This window comes from Marmota flaviventris, chromosome 17, assembly GCF_047511675.1.
Source record: "Marmota flaviventris isolate mMarFla1 chromosome 17, mMarFla1.hap1, whole genome shotgun sequence".
Lineage (NCBI taxonomy): Eukaryota > Metazoa > Chordata > Mammalia > Rodentia > Sciuridae > Marmota > Marmota flaviventris.
Window position 1 is genome coordinate 30051915 of NC_092514.1, and position 17105 is coordinate 30069019.

Sequence of the window (17105 nt, forward strand, 5' to 3'; positions counted from 1 at the left end):
GTAGATTAAGAAAAAAAATCACATCTAATTAGAAACAATGAAGACAATAATAATTGAGTCAGGAAATATTACGCTCAATAAAAATAATGAATCCCCCAAACTGAAACCACAATGACCTAAATGGCACATTATAAATTACATAAATAACTGAAACTCAATGGAAGGATAAAGTTTCCTTGCCAAAATTTACATCTGGAAAAACTGACCCTGAGGATTTGGCCTAAGATAAAACATAACAGAACATTTGTCATAGAGGGAGAAGGACACTTGGTAAAACTTACGTGCTAAAAAAGATCGACACATTTTTACTACAACCTTCAGAAGGAAGTTTATTCCAAGGAAAATAATTTTGGCAAAGCACACAATGATTTTTCTAGTGCAAAATTCAGAAATCATTTAGTTGTGCTCTATAAAACAATGAATATGGAATAAAATTGGCTTAGTGGAGTTAGCTCTGAAAGAATGAAAATGTTTGTGTATCTATATAAGTTCCAGATAATGTTAGTATTTTTGGTAAAACATTTGAAGCCATAAATGTGTTTCCTTGGGGTTCAAATCGTAGGATAAAGTTGTTCCTTACTTGGTTGCTGTGACCTAAAAGAGGGGAGGGGAGGGAGGCAGTGTTTTGCCAGAAGTCCTTTGAGGAGGTGAGGGATTTCAGCTTTAAAAAAAATGGGAGAATTTCTTGAAAGGGTGTGTTTGCAAACCAGAGACATGGATTAGGGTCACATTTCCACTTCCACTGTCCTCCGTTATGGGTCTTAACCACCTAGGCTGGCAGCTACTGGAGTCCAAAGATCTCCTCACGCTTTGGCTAGGAGTAAGAGTGAGTGTTCATTCAAAACAAGAAGTGGCAGATGAGAGGAATTTGCCTCTTCCTAATTGTCTATGATGAGAAGGACAAGTAGCTTCTCAAGGTGAGTGTAAGACATCAGTGTTTCTAGATGTATATTTACAATCAGCTTTCATTTCTCTTCAACATGTCATCTGAAAAAGAGCAGCTAAAATCTACTATGGATATCACAACTGTTGCTAGTTTATGGACTGAATTCTTAATATAGTGTCATTAACTCAATCATGAAAAATTTAAAAAATAGTCTCCACCTTTAATTTCTAGTAGCACTTAAAAATTACTTGAGCTGGGGATATGGCTCAGCTGGTAGAGTGCTTGCCTCGAATACACAGGGCCTTGGGTTCAATCCCCAGCACCACAAAAACAAACAAAAATTACTTGAAAACACACATTTCATGCCATGTTCAAGTTAATAACTCTGCACATAGTACCTATGTCTTTTGTACTTTGAAAAAGAAGGCTATTTTTAAGAATGTTAAACTATCAGAGTGTAAATGTATAAAAATCTATGCAGAAATAGGAAGCACACTTCTTTGAAGAAGCTATCTACATAAAATATGATAACTTTAAAAGATATTCATTAATTTATTTTTTTTCTTTAAGACACTGGTGTGAATGCCTGTTGCTTGGGGACTGGGTCAGGACTGGGTCAAGTTCAGATCATGAACTTGAATAAGGCACAATTCTGTTCTTGAGGAGCGTACAGACTGGTCCTTTTTCAAGATGCCCCCCAAAAAGTGAACTAGCACTGATTTCTAGTGGAAAGAGGAGCGAATACTTTTTGCATTGAGAGTGACTTTTGTTGTCTTTGCGAAAGCTTCTTTCTTTTCATAATAAGCAGCCTCGTTCACAAACACAGGGTACACGGTACAGTCTCCACCCAACAGGATAGTTTTTCCATCAAGAGTCACAAAGGGGGGGTCCCCAGGGTGCAACGGTTTCCAGTCTTGATCCTTTCGGAAGACAGTTAAAATAATAAATTACAAAATTTTCATGTCAAGACTCTAGATATTTAACAAATACCATTCTATTCTTTAAAAAGCGATCCTTGAAGGGTGTCCTGAGAGGCATGGGAGAGACCTGACTCCACTGGAACCATGTAACTGTCTTGGGCAGCAGTTTTAAGAGCTTCCCTGTTAATTTTTACAGTTGACATGTGTAATTAGAGTTTCTCTGACACCAAGTTTGCCTTGAATGTGGCCAAAGAGGTTTATAATATTAAGAGGAAAAATAAATTTCATATCCACCTAAGTGCATATTCTACTTTTTGCCATCTGAAGTGAAATTCTGTTCAGCAAAATTTAGGAAATATTTTTTGAGAGCCTTCTGTGTGCAAGACATTCTACTGTTGGGGACATAAAAATGAGTCACATTGTATTTGCACACAGGGAGACTTTATTATGATGGGAGGATTGGTGAGTGGTTTGGAGAAAAGTCTAAGTCGAGGTGGATGTACTGCAGGTGTGTCCCCACATTATGTTAACAACTGTGTTATCTGACAGGTCCTGCCCCAGGGATTTGGCCCTTTGATCCTTCAAGCACCAATGTTGTCAGATCATAGGAAGTCTAGAACAGTTCTTCTCCAACTTGGCTGTGCTTACAAATCATCTGGGGATTTTGCTAAAATGCAGATTTTGATGCTAATGATCAGGGTGGTGCCTTGAGATTCCGCATTTCTAATATTTTCTAGAAGCATCAGCATCACCCAGCAGTTTGTTAGAAAAGCAAAATTTTGTTCCCCTCTGCAGACTTTCTAAATCAAAATCTTCATGTTAACAAATTGTCAGAGGTTTACATGTAGAATACTGAAGTACGCACGGCACTGCATCTCAGTGATTTTCTCAACTCTAGCCATACATTAGAATCACTTGGGATATTAATATACGTTTACATGGGTACAGGGCTGGCCCCATCTCAGCTATAGCAAATCAGAATCTAAAGAGTGGCTTTATTTTTAATAAATACATTTTTTACTAAAGTTTTATTTGAAAAAATTAATTATAGAGTAAAAAAATCATTGATTTTTGTGTGCAGTTGTAAATTTTGATATATACATAGCATAGTCATATAACCTATAGCTATGTAATAAAAACATCTATGTTATCACCCATCTCCTCCAGTCCCTCATGCTTCTCATTTTTATAGTTCACTCTTCTCTTTTCTTTCCCTTCCTTCCTTTCTTCCTGTTTTTTCCTTCCTTTCTTTCTTTAAGTCCCCGGTGATTTTACAGGGTGGCCTGGTTGAGAATTCTGCTCTGAACAAGTGCTTTTCAGGCAGAGATATGCCCAGAATCACTGAAGGTACTTCCCTGCCCATTGGTTGGTCGTATCTGCAGAGGTTCCCATGTAGTGCAGTGCTCCCCAGACCTGAGTCCTATGAAATCACCTGGTGAAGTCATTTGATTCCCTGTGTCCACCTGAGTTTGAGAAGCCCTGCTTTAGTAGTTTGTGATGGGTTCCATGCATTTGGGGAGAAAATCCCCTAGGTAATTCTGATAAGTAACCCCATCACTCTTAAACTCTAGACAGGTGTGAGCAGTTTGCTCTAATGCATACTTTCTACTATTACCATTAAGTGCCCCAATCAGAGGCCCAAAGCAAAGGAGTCACCCAATCAACCTTGGACTGAGACTAAATAAACCTTTTCTCCTTATAAATTAATTGTATCAGGCATTTTATTTTAGTGATGGAAAGCTAACTAATACACTTCTCTACGCTGCAGTGGTTTTGTGAACATCAAATTAGCTAATGTATGTAAAAATGCTGTATGAACTGTGAACTACTACTCAAAGGTACAACGTTATTAAAATATTCTCATTATTTTAAAGAAACAACAAATGTTACCTGCAGATTCGGGTGGATAATAGCAGCTATTTCTCCATTTTCATTCCTAGGATAATCAACTTTCTCCATTATTTTATAGACCTCAATGGCACAGGGAGGAAATTCTTTTCCTACAACAAAAATAATACATATTATAGCAATTAAAAAAGGGAAGTCAATATTTCAAGGAAGGAAGGAAGGAAGGAAGGAAAGAAAAACAACAAAATGAAGACCGTTACAAGGAGAACACATTAAGTAACTTAAAGATGTTCATAAACAATATAAAGCCCCAAATTCTGGAATTATTCCTATCATTGCACTGATGAACAGAGGTAGAAAACATAACTTAAAGAAGCCAGTGTGGGAGAAAAAAAGCCTAGATCTGCCAGTCAGGACCCTGGGCTCTGTTCTGCTGACTATGCCATCTTTCTTTTTTCCTAGCTGTGTTATTTTGAGCAATCTTGTCAAAAGAGGGTTTTGGATTAGCTTATCTTGAAAGACTCTTCCAGCTCTGACACTCAGTGATTGCATATTCTCAGGGGGGACCTTCAGCAAGTTAGGTGGCTTCTGTCTAGTGGCTCTTTCTCTTAATCAAGTTCATTAAACACTTAGATGGCCCCTGAGCAGTGAAATCTTGGGATGCAGGCAGTCTACCAGCTTTCAAAGAGATGACATTAAATAGCTCAGCTCAATGCCCATAAATTGGAAAAGGAGTAGTTTACACAGATACCACGTGGTCTCTGAGCAAACAGGATGAACATATGTCCAATGGTGTATCCACAGGATGTTATGGTTTCATCTTAAAGGAAAAGTCCTCCTTTGCCTTTAGAGCAGAGTTGGGATGAGGAGATCCTAAGATCAATCCTGTGTCAGCTAGCTTTTGCTGCATAGCACACTTTCCCAGAACTAATGGCTTAAAGCAACAACCTTCTTCTTTTTTTTTTTTTTTCTTTTTAGCTTGTAGTTCTGTGGGTTGGTTAGGCAGTTCCTCTAGTCTGGACTCTCTTTGCTGGTTTCTGTTTGCTTTGCTCATGCATCTGGGGTGAGCTGGCAAATCTGCTGGTGGCTGGGTAATCTGGGATGGCCTCAATCTAATGTCTGGCAATTGACAGTCTAAAGGCTCGAGCTGCATGACTGGTGGCTGGGCTATCTTAGTCTTCTATTCTATAACCTTTTCATATCCATCAGATTAGTGTGGACTGACTCACATAATAGCCACACAGAGTTCCCAAAAGCCACAAGAGGGCAAGTCCCAATACATAGTCTTTTTCAAGCCCCTTTGTGGCACAAAAACAAGCTACTGGGGCAACCCAGATTCAAGAGATGGGGGTGACTGATGGATGCGAAAACAGAGAGCCGAGTGTCTTTGAGTTACCATTCCACTCAGGTTTGTGGCATTCTCCCTGGGGATATCATTTCTTAACATATTAGAGTTCCACACTTACTTTCTGAGAATTTCTTGTGAATATGTTATGACCTTCCCAATACCAGTTTCATTAGAGAGTAGAGAACCTGCCCTCACACAAAGTTGGTGGACATCTAGCTCTTTTTCAGTTTTCATGACTTTGGAGCCAAAGTATTCTCAAATAGAGAAGAAGTTCCTGTGATCACAGGGGGCTGCACATCTGAGGGTAAGGAATTATGTTCCCCACAGACATTGAATGACTCAGTAGCTGTGTCACCATAATTACGTGTTTGTCAACAATTTCATACTTATATGCATTCTAGCAAGTGATTAATATTATTTTAAAGTAAATGTTTATATCATATATTTTTGTCTACAGTTTTCTTTCTTTTAAACAATAGTGTGTTTTGAAGATTCTTCCATGTTATTATTGTTTAGCTGTTCACCAACGGATGCACATTTGAGTCAGTTCCTTTGCGAACAAAGCTATAATAACCACCCTTGAATACAACCCATTGGGTATTCATGAGCTTGTGTTTCTTTGAGATGTGGAACTGCTGGGTTATAAGAATTACACAATTTAATAAGTAGATACAGCAGATACTATAAAATTACCCTTTAAAGTGTCTTTACCAATTCAAATGTTTGTCAGCAGGGAATGAGAGTATCTCCTTTTCCTATACCTTTACCAATACTTAATATCGTCAGATGCTATTTTGTCCAATCTGATGGGGAAAATGGTTTCTCATTCTAATTTGCATTTTTCTGATTACTTGTGATGTTGAACATCTTTTCTACTTTTATTGGGCATTTGTATTTCCTACTCTGTCTTTGGTTTTTTAAAATGGAGATTAATAGGAAAATAGGATTTGATTTGGGTTGTTTATATGGCCACTGTTTTTCTTGTATGTTTTTCTATTCTGGTGATTGAGGAATAGCTGAAGTGAATAAAAAAAATTTGAAAACGCATCTAAGATTATTAGAATGATGAATTTGACCTAAATTTCAATTACTATTTCAATGTTAAGTGGTTAAGTTTTATATACACACACACACACACACACACACACATGGTTAAAGTGTTGTACGTTGGTACATATATACATATATATGCACTATATATGTACTATGTAATGTATGTATAGTATTGTTATGGTTTGGTTATGAGGTATCCCCCAAAAGCTCCTATGTTAATGCAGGAATATTCAGAAATGAAATTATTTGATTATGAGTGCTGAATCAGTCTATTCTAGCTTGAATGGTGGTAACTATAGGCAGATGGGGAGTGGCTGGAAGAGGTTGGTCACTGGGATTGCCCCTTCCCTCTCTCTGCTTCTCAGCTGCCATGTTCTGAGCTGCTTCCCTTCACTATGCCCTTCCGCCATGATGTCTGCCTCACCTTGGCCCAGAGCAATGGACCCAGCCAACCATGGACTAAACCTTTGAGAACATAATCCAAAATAAAAATTTCCTTCTTTAAGTTGTCCTTGTCAGATATTTTGGTCATAATAATGCAAACCTGACTAACACACAGCTAAATATGCAAATATCCACAATTAAGGAAACAACTCTTACCCACCACTTACCTTCATTAAACTGATATATAAAATCAAGAGCATGTTTAATCATTTTTCTCATTTGATCCAAAATATCAGCTCTCAGAACACCTTGGGGTTGGGGGCCAACTTCAATACCTAAGTACAGAAGGGAAGATAGTAATATTATATAAGTATTAGAATGTATTGTGAAATTAAGCATTTTATTATATCTAGAACCCCATAAATATTTAAAAGTTAGACCAGTTAGCATCATGGAAAGTATTTGAGACAGAAAGTTAAGCAAAAAATAAAGCAGAACATTTACACGTTTAAATACACATAGTGATAAATGCATAGTGAATAAAGACTGGAAGAGAACATGGAAAAAATCAGACTTGTGTTTGAGTAGTCGGAACTTAGGGTTATTTTTTCTTTAAATTTACTTTCATGTGATTCAAATATTTAAGTATTGTAACATAGCAAAAGAAGTAGATAAACCTGCAATGACAAAGTAATAGGTGGCCACAAAGAGAGATGGTCACAGACTAACATTTAGCTCTAACAGGAGGAAAGACATCTAGTTAGTCATAGAAATATAGCTAGATGAACTATGAATTTAAGTTAACATGCAATCTATGTGACTTTAGGGCAACATTTTTATACTTAATATTAACCCATTCTGATAAGATAGTGCAATGGTTCTTATTTTCTGTAGAAAAATTTGTATTTCCTCTAACCTTCATAAAACTATGCTTGTACTTCCAGGTCTGTTTCCTGTAGCTGTCAAGCATCCATCCTTACACCTGCAAAATACTCCTCCACCTGCTCAAGTCTCCCACAGAGTCATCCCTCCAGTTATTATTTTCTCCATTTATCAAACTGTTAATTAATGTATCACCCACATTCATTCTCTTACATTCAACTCAAATATATTCTTTTAACCCATCCTATTTGCACCCATTTCTATTATTTTCCAATTCAAAAAGTTCATTATGTTGTACTGTGTGTAACTTTCTTGTGTATATTTATAGGAATTCATTTAAGTATATAATATCATAAGTGGGGCTAAGGCATGCCTCTGTGCATGAGTGATTTGTACAAATGTATGAAAATTGTGTTCATGGATATGTCTGTGTGCATTTTGTGGAAGATATTGTTGTTGCATTCCATTTTCCTCCATTCTAATACAATCAAATTTTGGTTGATTATCCAATCTTTAAGATAAATTAACTTTTCTTCAGCTTAAGAGTAAATATCAAAAGTTTAATTCACTTATAGTAATCCAACCATCCTGATGATTTAAGAATGTACATGTTATTCAGTTCTGACAAAGGGGCCATAATGAAAGATTAGTAGGGGAGTTCCTGATGTTTCCTTCCTCTATTAGATATTGTCATTAGCTGCCAACATGTATATGACATAATAGATTTCAAATATAAAAGAGCAAAGTTGGAAGAACATATTAATATTTTCTAATTATTTAAAATGTAATTAATACTCCCTCATATTGAAATGTTTTAAAGATTTGGCTTTATTTGTAAGGGTCAAACTTATCAGAGATATTTGTTCTAGCTAAAACAGCATTGCCCATAAATATCATATTATAAGGCTAATATCTCAAAGTTTAGAAGTCTTACACTTTTATTTGGTACTAAATATAACCCATGATCTATTATTATTATTATTATTATTATTATTATTATTATTATTATTTTATGGTGCCAGGGATGGAACCCTGGGACTTACACATGGTAGGCAAACACTGTATCACTGAGCTGCACTCAACCCTATTTCATACAGTAAGGTTTTGGTTCATTACATTTATTGCAATTCTGTGCCTATATTTGGATATTTAGCTTTCTCCAGTTATAATTAATAATTAACTAATTTCTTTAATTATGTGTCAAAAGTACCAATACTTGAGTAACCAGGATAATTGTTAAGTTTTCATTTGCTTATGTTATTTGCAAACTTGCTCTTAAATTTACTCTTGGTTAAAGCATCTAAGATCTAACAAAAACCACTTAAGTTGTAATAGAAATTTTAATTATAGTATAATTTGCAAATAGTTAATTATGTTAGTGTATCTCACTTGAAAGAGAATGAATTACTTCTACTCTGCCATTTCTCCCTCTGTGCAGTGATGACCTGGTTAATGTCTGTCTTCTCATTAGATACTAAGCTCTTTGAGGGATTCTGTGTGCCTTGTTCTTTACTATTTTCCCAGAACCTAGCACAGTGGTGGGGCTCTAGTAGACACACAATAAATATCTGTTGAAAGTTCACATTTTTAGAGCAATTTTGTGGAGTGGAGTTAGAGATAAGGTTCTATAAAAGGTGACTCTTCACTTAATTCTTGGGATTAGAAGAATCTGTCAGACTGATTTTTTTAGGGTCAAACATAACAGTGAAGAAAATAATATGAATAGAACCAGAAAGCTGCTTCAAGATATTGAGGAAATAAAGTATAGTGTCTGCCTGGGGTTAATTTGCTTATTATCTGATAATTATAAGCCTTAAGGATGTGCAAGGTAGCTATAAATATTCTTTAATTTTTCTTGGAGTTTCAGGTAGGACACATTTTATTCAGCTATGCCAACAGACTTACCAACAGGATACTTGGCTACGGAACGCGAGGTTGCGTACTGGAGGGAAGGATGCTCAATGAGATAAACATAGCAGGGTAATGGAGCCAAAGAAGTCTGCAAAGAATTTTTAAATCATCTTCCTTATTATGTAAAGACCATATATTTTTTTTTCTCTTTGCTGCTATAGAGTCAATAAGGACTTCATATTTTTTACTTCATCAACTAAGATTAGTCAGACAGTTTTATGAAACACTCTAAAACTCAATGTTACAGCTTTGAAAACATACAAATAAATTGCATGTAAAATTGAATTACATGCAGTTTTCTGGGTAAAATGGACATTAAATAATTCTCCAGAGCCATGACCAAAGAATAGGAAATAAATTTTCCTTCTGAATGGATTTGGTTATTTTTGTTTTCATCATTGCTTATCCTTACTATTTAGCTTACTTAGTTTCTTAAAGAGCTCTGTTTCTGACCCTGTAATTCAGGTTCTATTAATGTCAGGCGATTCCCCTTTCATCCTTCTATTTGAATGGAAATTTGAGTCAGGGCTCTTGGTTTTGATAACTAGGAATCAACCTTGAGGCTTCCATGTCTGGCAACAGAAACATTCAGCTCTCCTGAATAAGCAACACAGAACAGCTGCATAAGGATCTCCCACCACAGCCACTACCTTCTTAATGTCCAGAACTCAAGGGGAACAAAAGTAATAGTTAACCCTCACCACAGGGTAGACATTAGTCTAAATGCCTTGAATATTTTTTCTCATTTAAAGACTTGCGCAGCCATATGGGGTGAGTATTCTCATGCCAATTTTATAAAATGAAGAAAGCTGTTTTGAGAGTTGAACTTCTTGTTAAGGTTAGTGAAGGAGAAAGCTAAGATTTAAACCCAGCTTCTGGCTACATGGATCAAATTTTTCCTACTAAATCATGTTAGCTCTCAGGAAGGAAGAACATCTATTATATAAAATCAAATACAAAATCCATTATTTGTGTTTTTGCTTATTTGCTATTTTCTAGAATTTTTTTTCTTTAGTTAAAGGCACTGGAAGCCTGAATTTTTAATCTCACGGATTCCTGAGTGTTAAAATGATTAGCTTTATGAACTATATGACAAAAGATTGGGTGTGTTTTGGGTAATCCCAATCAAATGGTGACAAGGGCAGGACTAAAGGGAGACAATGTCTTCACCACTGGACATGACAATATTTTGAGCTTCCTAAAACCCTGTAATTTTGATATTTCAACCATAACATTTAAAACTCTTATATTCATTTTATTTGTTTTTTTGTTCAATAGCTTATGAATTGGTGGCTGTTGGAATAAAATTTATAATTTTATAGGCACAAAAATCCACAAGGTCTTATTATTTTATTCCTTGTATTTGTTATTTTCCTTGTTTCTCCTTTCTCCTGCCTGTCACTACCACCTACCTCTGAATCTGGGTACAGCCTCTTCCATCTAGCCTCCCAGCCTGTCTGGGGAATAGATCCCATTTCTCTTGGACCTTCCTTCCTGACCCTGTTCTAGTTGTTTCTCACCTATAATTGACTTATGTAAACTTATAAATTAATAACATTGACATTACCTTAATATAATGAAACATCTGAATTAAAAAGTCATTCCTGGAATCTTCAAGAATAAGGGTGCACCCCATGTTAGAAGTTGTGTTGTGAAGGTCAAAAATGATGTCATAGGAATCTTCACTATTTTTTGGACCAAATAAATGATTTATTTCTTGAGCCCTTTTCACTTCATATGGCAAATCCTCTGACATCTTTTTGCTATTATTAGCAGAAAGAGAAAGATTAACAATATTTGTGGCTATGATAACATATATAGTCAATAAGAATACAGTGTACAAAGAACCAGTTGCCAAACCTTTGATTTGGAAAATTCCTGAGGGGATTTAAAACATCTAAAAGTTTTAAAAATGAAAAATATTTTTTCTTATTTGATTTCACATAACTAATATTTCATTGGTATTCTTGTAAAATAATGTGTTCATTTAAGTGGCTAGTCACAGGTAGGGCAGTTCAAACAGAGTTTACCATTTGACTTCAACCTTGAACAAAACTTTTCATTTAATCTTATTTATAGTTTTTTTGTAGTTATGGTGCACTTGTTATTTATTACTGGGATAGATCATTAAGTGCATCTTCCCCCCCAGTCTTCACTCTGGGTAATTTAAGTTCTTGAAACAGAGTCAAACTTAGGTGCTCACATCATCATTAAGTATTTTTAATTGAGGCCCGACAGTCATCAGTGGTCCAGGGACAAGGTTTACAGAAAAGAGTCTGTAAATGCTCCAAAAATACAAAAATTTACAGGTTCATGTGTATCTATTTTTTGTGAGACAAATGTTAATAGATATCATTATATTCTTAGATGGGTCTTAATCTAACCTCTCACTTCCTGAAATGGTTAGGATACATTTTTGCTTGCTGTACATGATAATGTTTTAAATTTATTTTTTCTCATTAAATCATTCAACCACATTTTCATGTAATTCCATCTCTTTCTATTCCTGGCTATTTTTACTAGTATCTTTAAGGGACCTACAGTTTGTACCTGAGTGTTTCCTGTCTGGAATACAATCAAGAAGGTAGACTAGCCATTTTGCAGTTATGAAGCAAAAACCATGAGTACAAAAAGGTACATGTGAAGACAAGCACAGGGGGAAGAGAGAAGCAACCTATGGCCCTGATGACATCATGAAGCCACCTCACCAGCCCTAAATGTTTTGTGTAGTGTGCATATGTGCATGAATGAAGGTAAACACATCTATTCTTTAGGCTGCAGAGTGGTCTGATGTTTTCTGAAAATGGATACTTATTCACTCTTTGATTCAACAAATATTAATTGGAACATCATATTTTTCTTAACTAGAACTTTATGTGCTACCATAAACATAGTTGCAAAAAAACATTGTAGTGAATTTCCCACACAGTTAACAAATGTGTATACAAACATAGTGGCCAAACACTAACTTAATGCAAAGGATTATTAAATCTGTCTTTCAAGACATGATTTAAAAATAAAACCTTTCTTATATATGTTTGCAGCCCGTATAGGATATATTTGAAGAGAAAAATCAAATAATGTGGTACTTAAAAAAGTATTTAAAAGAGATATGAATGCCCGGTTTCCACAATTGTGTAATTCACAACGCAATGTGATTAAAAGTGAAAGCGATCTTACTCATTATAGACACTATATGTACAAACATTAATATTTATCACACACACATACATACACGTATGCACACTATATAAAACATATTCTTACCCAAGATTTTCAAGGTCAAAAACACGATTCAGATCACAGTCAATATATCTGGTACACTTCTTCACCGCTCTTGGGTTGGTAATAAATGGTTTTACTTCCAGCCCTGTTCTCTGAATCTCAGCGTCATTCTCCAGCCAGTGCTTAACTAGAAATACTCCCGTTAGCTCGTTCCCATGAGTTCCTCCAAAGATAGCAATCTTTTTTATAGGTTCTTCAGTAATGTGACAAGAGGTCATTTTACCAATAGTTTTATCTGATTTCTGCAATTCAGAAGAGAAGAGATCAAAGGGAGCTTAATGTCCTAAGAAAAGTTTAGAAATTTAAATTTAAAAGAGAATTTAACCAAAGTACAAAGTACAGAGTTCCCTTGAGTGGAGGACTTTAAACATTTTCTGTTACAAGTTCTGAGCCCTTTATTATTATGTGGACACTCCCATCTGTAGCCCTGTCCTTTACCATATTTGGATTAAAATATGCAAAGGTCAACCAGAGATACAGTTGTTAACTTCTAACTCCCTCAGATGGTCAGTAGGTCTAAGTACAATAATAAATTGGCATCTCCTACCAGTACAAAAAGTCCTTTTTCCCTTCAGCTAGAATGCCACCCAATAGGGCTTTCATGATCACTTGCAATGATAAAAATAGTTTGTAAAGTTCTAATCATCCAAAATAAAAAAATTAAAAAGTGGCTCATTTGATATTTGTTTCCACTGTCATTAAAAAAAAATTCTGAAGTAAATCCAGGCACTTTTCATGATCTGAGGGCATTGAGTTTCCTATCAACAATCAAAGGCAGATACTTAGAGCCTCTTCTTGAGCCAGCACCCTTTCTTTCTAATTGCTTTTACATGGTAAGAGACACAGGGACCCAGTCGGTGATCACTGGGTCTTGAAAAGCTACTTTGAAACATCCCTTAGTTTCTTTCTCATGATGTTATTGGTTATTCTCTGTCAATTTCCTTAGGAACCTTGCCAAAGTACCAAAGGAAAAGCAACTGTTAGTATTTTCAAATCCCTTTAATGCACAAAAATGTCTTGGGACATACTATAAATTTCAACCACATGATATGAATTTATAAAGACATGGCCTCATTTACTGACAGCAGTCCTCTCGACTGGAGTGTGTTGTGTGAAAAGGGGTTCTATTAGAAGAAATTACCCAGAATACTAAGATGATCACATGCCTTTGGAGAAATGACTCTGAGCCAAATCTGATTTGATATCATGCTCAATCACCCAGAATTTCAAATATGTTCAAGTATTAAAATTCTATGTATTGGTAATACCAGGCTGTTTTGTAGCAGGACAAGAATAATTCATTACAATTGCAAAGTACTTAAATTTATGATGTTCTTCCACATACATTAGTTCAATTTATTTATATATGCACTTTGTAAGATAGAACAGGGTAGGTATTGACATCCCCATTGCAGGGATAAAACAAAGAGAGGTTAAGCAACCTGAATAAGTTTCCACAGCTACATAAGAGAAAACTAGGCCTGGGGCCCATGTTTCTGATTTAAGTCCAGTGTTTTTTCACAGGGCAACAGGGTGACTCTTTGTTATTTTTGGTCTCCTCTGAAGTTCTACTTTTGCTCTTTCAGAATTCACATAAACAACCACTACAGTGTGCTCAGGAAACCAACGAGCTGACAAATAAAATACATGATAGAAATATGAAATATGAATGCTTCATGATATTTAATAAACCAATTTCCATGTTTTTCCTTTAAGAGACCATAATGTAAAGATAAAGCAAAATAAGAAAATATAAATTTACACGTTAAAATTACTGTTCTAAGACAAGCCCTGCAGCCTTTGATTTTCTGCACACATTAGTGTACACCAAACACCTCATTGTAGAGATGATGAAAACACACGTAAATGTAAAGAGATAACAGCTGTAATCCTACCTTGGTTTCAAGAGCAGTAACTATGGTAAATTATTAACACTGCTATGTTTTGTTTCTTTCCTTGCTGATTTGTAGTTTGTTCTGTCCTTTGCCCTAGTCCCTCTGGAAATGCTACTTTAGTTTTCTCCTTTAGCTGGCACAAATGACTTGCATTTTGAGGCTTGTTTTATGGAATTTTAACAGATCAGCATTTTGAAGCACACTTCACATCCGTAAAGTTTCTGTTACATTGTCCAAGTGAATAACTTATTTGAAAGTTAATGAACTGCTGTAATTCTTTCTTATACTTACCTTGTTTATAGTGTATAGTTTGTCTTCTGTGGAAAGCTTTATTAGAAAAAGGAGAGCATTTCCTTAGAACTAGAGCAACAGAGGCTTTTCATACTCTCATACCAACTTAACTTCCAAAACATTTTTAACTCCCTGTCTCCCAAAGCACACTTGAGTTTGGATCCTTGCAAAAACTATGCAGTTGCATTAATTCTTCTTCTTCTTCTTCTTTTTTTTTTTTTTGGAGAACTTAGAGAACTGAGAATATATAAAATGAAATCTTTTCTAGTTGTCACTATCTCCCTATTAAGTTGAATATTTAATGTTTTGAAGTAGGTGTTTAATAACTCCCAGCACTACAAATATGTTGTGCCAATGGAGATGACTGATTTGTTAATAAAATCATGTGATTTAAAACAAAAGGAGAACAAATTTGTACTTCATGGTTATGGCTATCCAACAGATCAATGTTAGAAATTTTGTAGGAGAAAAATTTAAGGTGGGTTTGTTGCGTAATTGGTATGACCGGGGAACAAAGAGGGTTTCCTATTCAATATTATAAAGTGTCTTATACATAACGTGGCTGTCCAAGAGTCATGCCGTCCAACTACTCTCACGACCTTAGTGTTTTCTTTCTTCTGTTGCCCTGGTGCTGCTGTCACCCATTCTGATCAACTTTTCACCTGGAAATAAATGAATGATAACAGATAGATATAGAACAGATGAGTTTATAAGCTGCTAGCAAAAGCCAGGTATGGTGTTAATACCCAGGGGCTCAGGAGGCTGAGGCAGGAGAATCATGAGTTCAAAGACATCTTCAGCAATTTAGTGAGGCCTTAAGCAACTCAATGAAACCCTGTATAAAGTAAAATACAAAAAAGGGCTGGGGTTGTGGCTCAGTGGTTAAGTGCCCCTCAGTTCAATCCCTGATACCAAAAAATAAAACAAAAAAACCAAACCAAAACAAAACAAAACAACAACAACAATAATAACAAAGTGCTAGGAAAGATTCCATATGGCTCATGTCTGCATTCTTTACAGATATAGCACAGGATATTGCTCCTCCTGGGCTTAACGTTGCTTTTTAAATGAGATATCTTTTTTTTTTTTTCAGGGAGTGGATGTTGTACATGTATGTATGTATGTATCAGGTCAAAATCAGTTTCCTTGATGTTCATGTTTTGGGTAAGTCTCCTAACTGTTACTACGATGAATAACAAGTCTTTTCAGACATTTTATTCTTTGAAATCTTCTTTCCAAATTAAAAAGATGAAACTGTTCCTTCAACACTTATTCCGTACCCTGCCACTCAAGGTCTACTATTATTTGGTGTCAAGCTGACTCTAATCTTATCTCCAAACATTCTTATTTGACCCAACTTTTCAAAGAAACTAGGAATATGTTTTATGGCCTTAGACTTTTATTAAGAACCTCCCCCCAACTCCACCTCTCAGCTCTCTCTCCCTCTTCCTTTCACCTCTCCCAGCCTTTGAATAACAAGAGATATGGTTAAAAAAAAAAAAAAAAGAACATGGTCTTTGAACTCAGACCTAAAATTATTACATCTGGTCTAAAGTAAGTAACCAATAAATGGCAGCCACTATTATGAAATGAGTCCTAACATTTATTGAGCACTTACTGTGCATTAGGTAGGACTATTCATTTTCCCTTAGCATTTTTAGGGAAATTAAGTAAATATTGATACTGGTATTTTACTGCGGAAGGAAATGTAAGTATAGAGTGGGTAAGTTATTCAAAATCACAGGCCCCAAAATCCACAGTCTCCCCAGGCAGGAAGCCTGTAGCTGGAGGAGCTCAGAGGTGTTGCACCATTCTGCTTCCTTTGTTGAATATCTCTGTGGCTCTTGGGCTCTTTTGTTCTAGCAGCACTGGCTCTGCCTTACTGACTGCTCTCTGCCTGGCATGGTTGCAACTTTGGTTTTGTGGCTGTGGGAGTCATTCTCTTTTAGACACAGTCCAGGTGGCCACCAGCATCTTGCAGACTGAAGAATCCTTCTAGTTAGGAAACCCTATATACCCAGAATTTTAATTGTTTCCCTAGCCGTATTTTTAAATTAGCATGGTTTTATATTTTCCTAATAAATGTTCTTGTTATCCATATCTTCCTCTTCTTCCATCATAACATCTGGGCCCAGGTTGAAAGTAGGTATGTTGACTAGAATACTGAGATTGACTCTGAGGACATCTCAGGGAGTATTCTGCTTCCTAAACAGAAGGCATTCATTTTTCTCTCCCTAGGCCTCTTCTTACTGTATTTTCCCCTATTTTATCTATTACTTCATGCATTTTATCATTAACTTCTTTTATCATTAACTCCTATCTGCAGTGTCGAGGCAGCAGGACCCCTGTGACTCCCAGGATGGTTTTGGGGAAATTTCTGGGTCTCGAGGAGTGGCAGAGGG

The 17105-nt window shown here is 35.8% G+C and overlaps 1 protein-coding gene across 3 annotated transcripts; it reads right to left on the reverse strand.

Moving 5' to 3' along the window:
- Positions 1-302: 302 nt before the first annotated feature.
- Positions 303-14494, reverse strand: LOC139702364 (aspartoacylase-like). 3 transcript variants are annotated; one of them, XM_071603360.1, is made up of 7 exons: positions 14413-14494; positions 12500-12759; positions 10800-10995; positions 9227-9320; positions 6667-6774; positions 3697-3806; positions 303-1806 (listed from the first exon to the last, which is right to left on the reverse strand). In XM_071603360.1, exons 2-7 carry the CDS (start codon positions 12733-12735, stop codon positions 1609-1611), a joined length of 942 nt encoding a protein of 313 aa, XP_071459461.1. In that variant the 5' UTR covers positions 12736-12759; positions 14413-14494; the 3' UTR covers positions 303-1608. The 3 variants fall into 3 exon arrangements, with proteins under 3 accessions (XP_071459461.1, XP_071459460.1, XP_071459459.1); XM_071603359.1 differs by lacking the exon at positions 14413-14494 and adding an exon at positions 12858-12921; XM_071603358.1 differs by lacking the exon at positions 14413-14494 and having other exon boundaries at positions 12500-12925.
- Positions 14495-17105: the final 2611 nt, after the last annotated feature.

What these genes read in the sequence shown, in the direction of transcription:
- LOC139702364 (XM_071603360.1), bottom strand. Translation starts at nt 12,735, where the DNA reads ATGACCTCTTGTCACATTACTGAAGAACCTATAAAAAAGATTGCTATC. An exon ending in TATATATCAGTTTAATGAAG is followed by an intron (nt 3,807 to 6,666) that starts GTAAGTGGTGGG and finishes TTTTTGTTGTAG; the next exon opens with GAAAAGAATTTCCTCCCTGT. An exon ending in TTATCCACCCGAATCTGCAG is followed by an intron (nt 1,807 to 3,696) that starts GTAACATTTGTT and finishes GTCTTCCGAAAG; the next exon opens with GATCAAGACTGGAAACCGTT.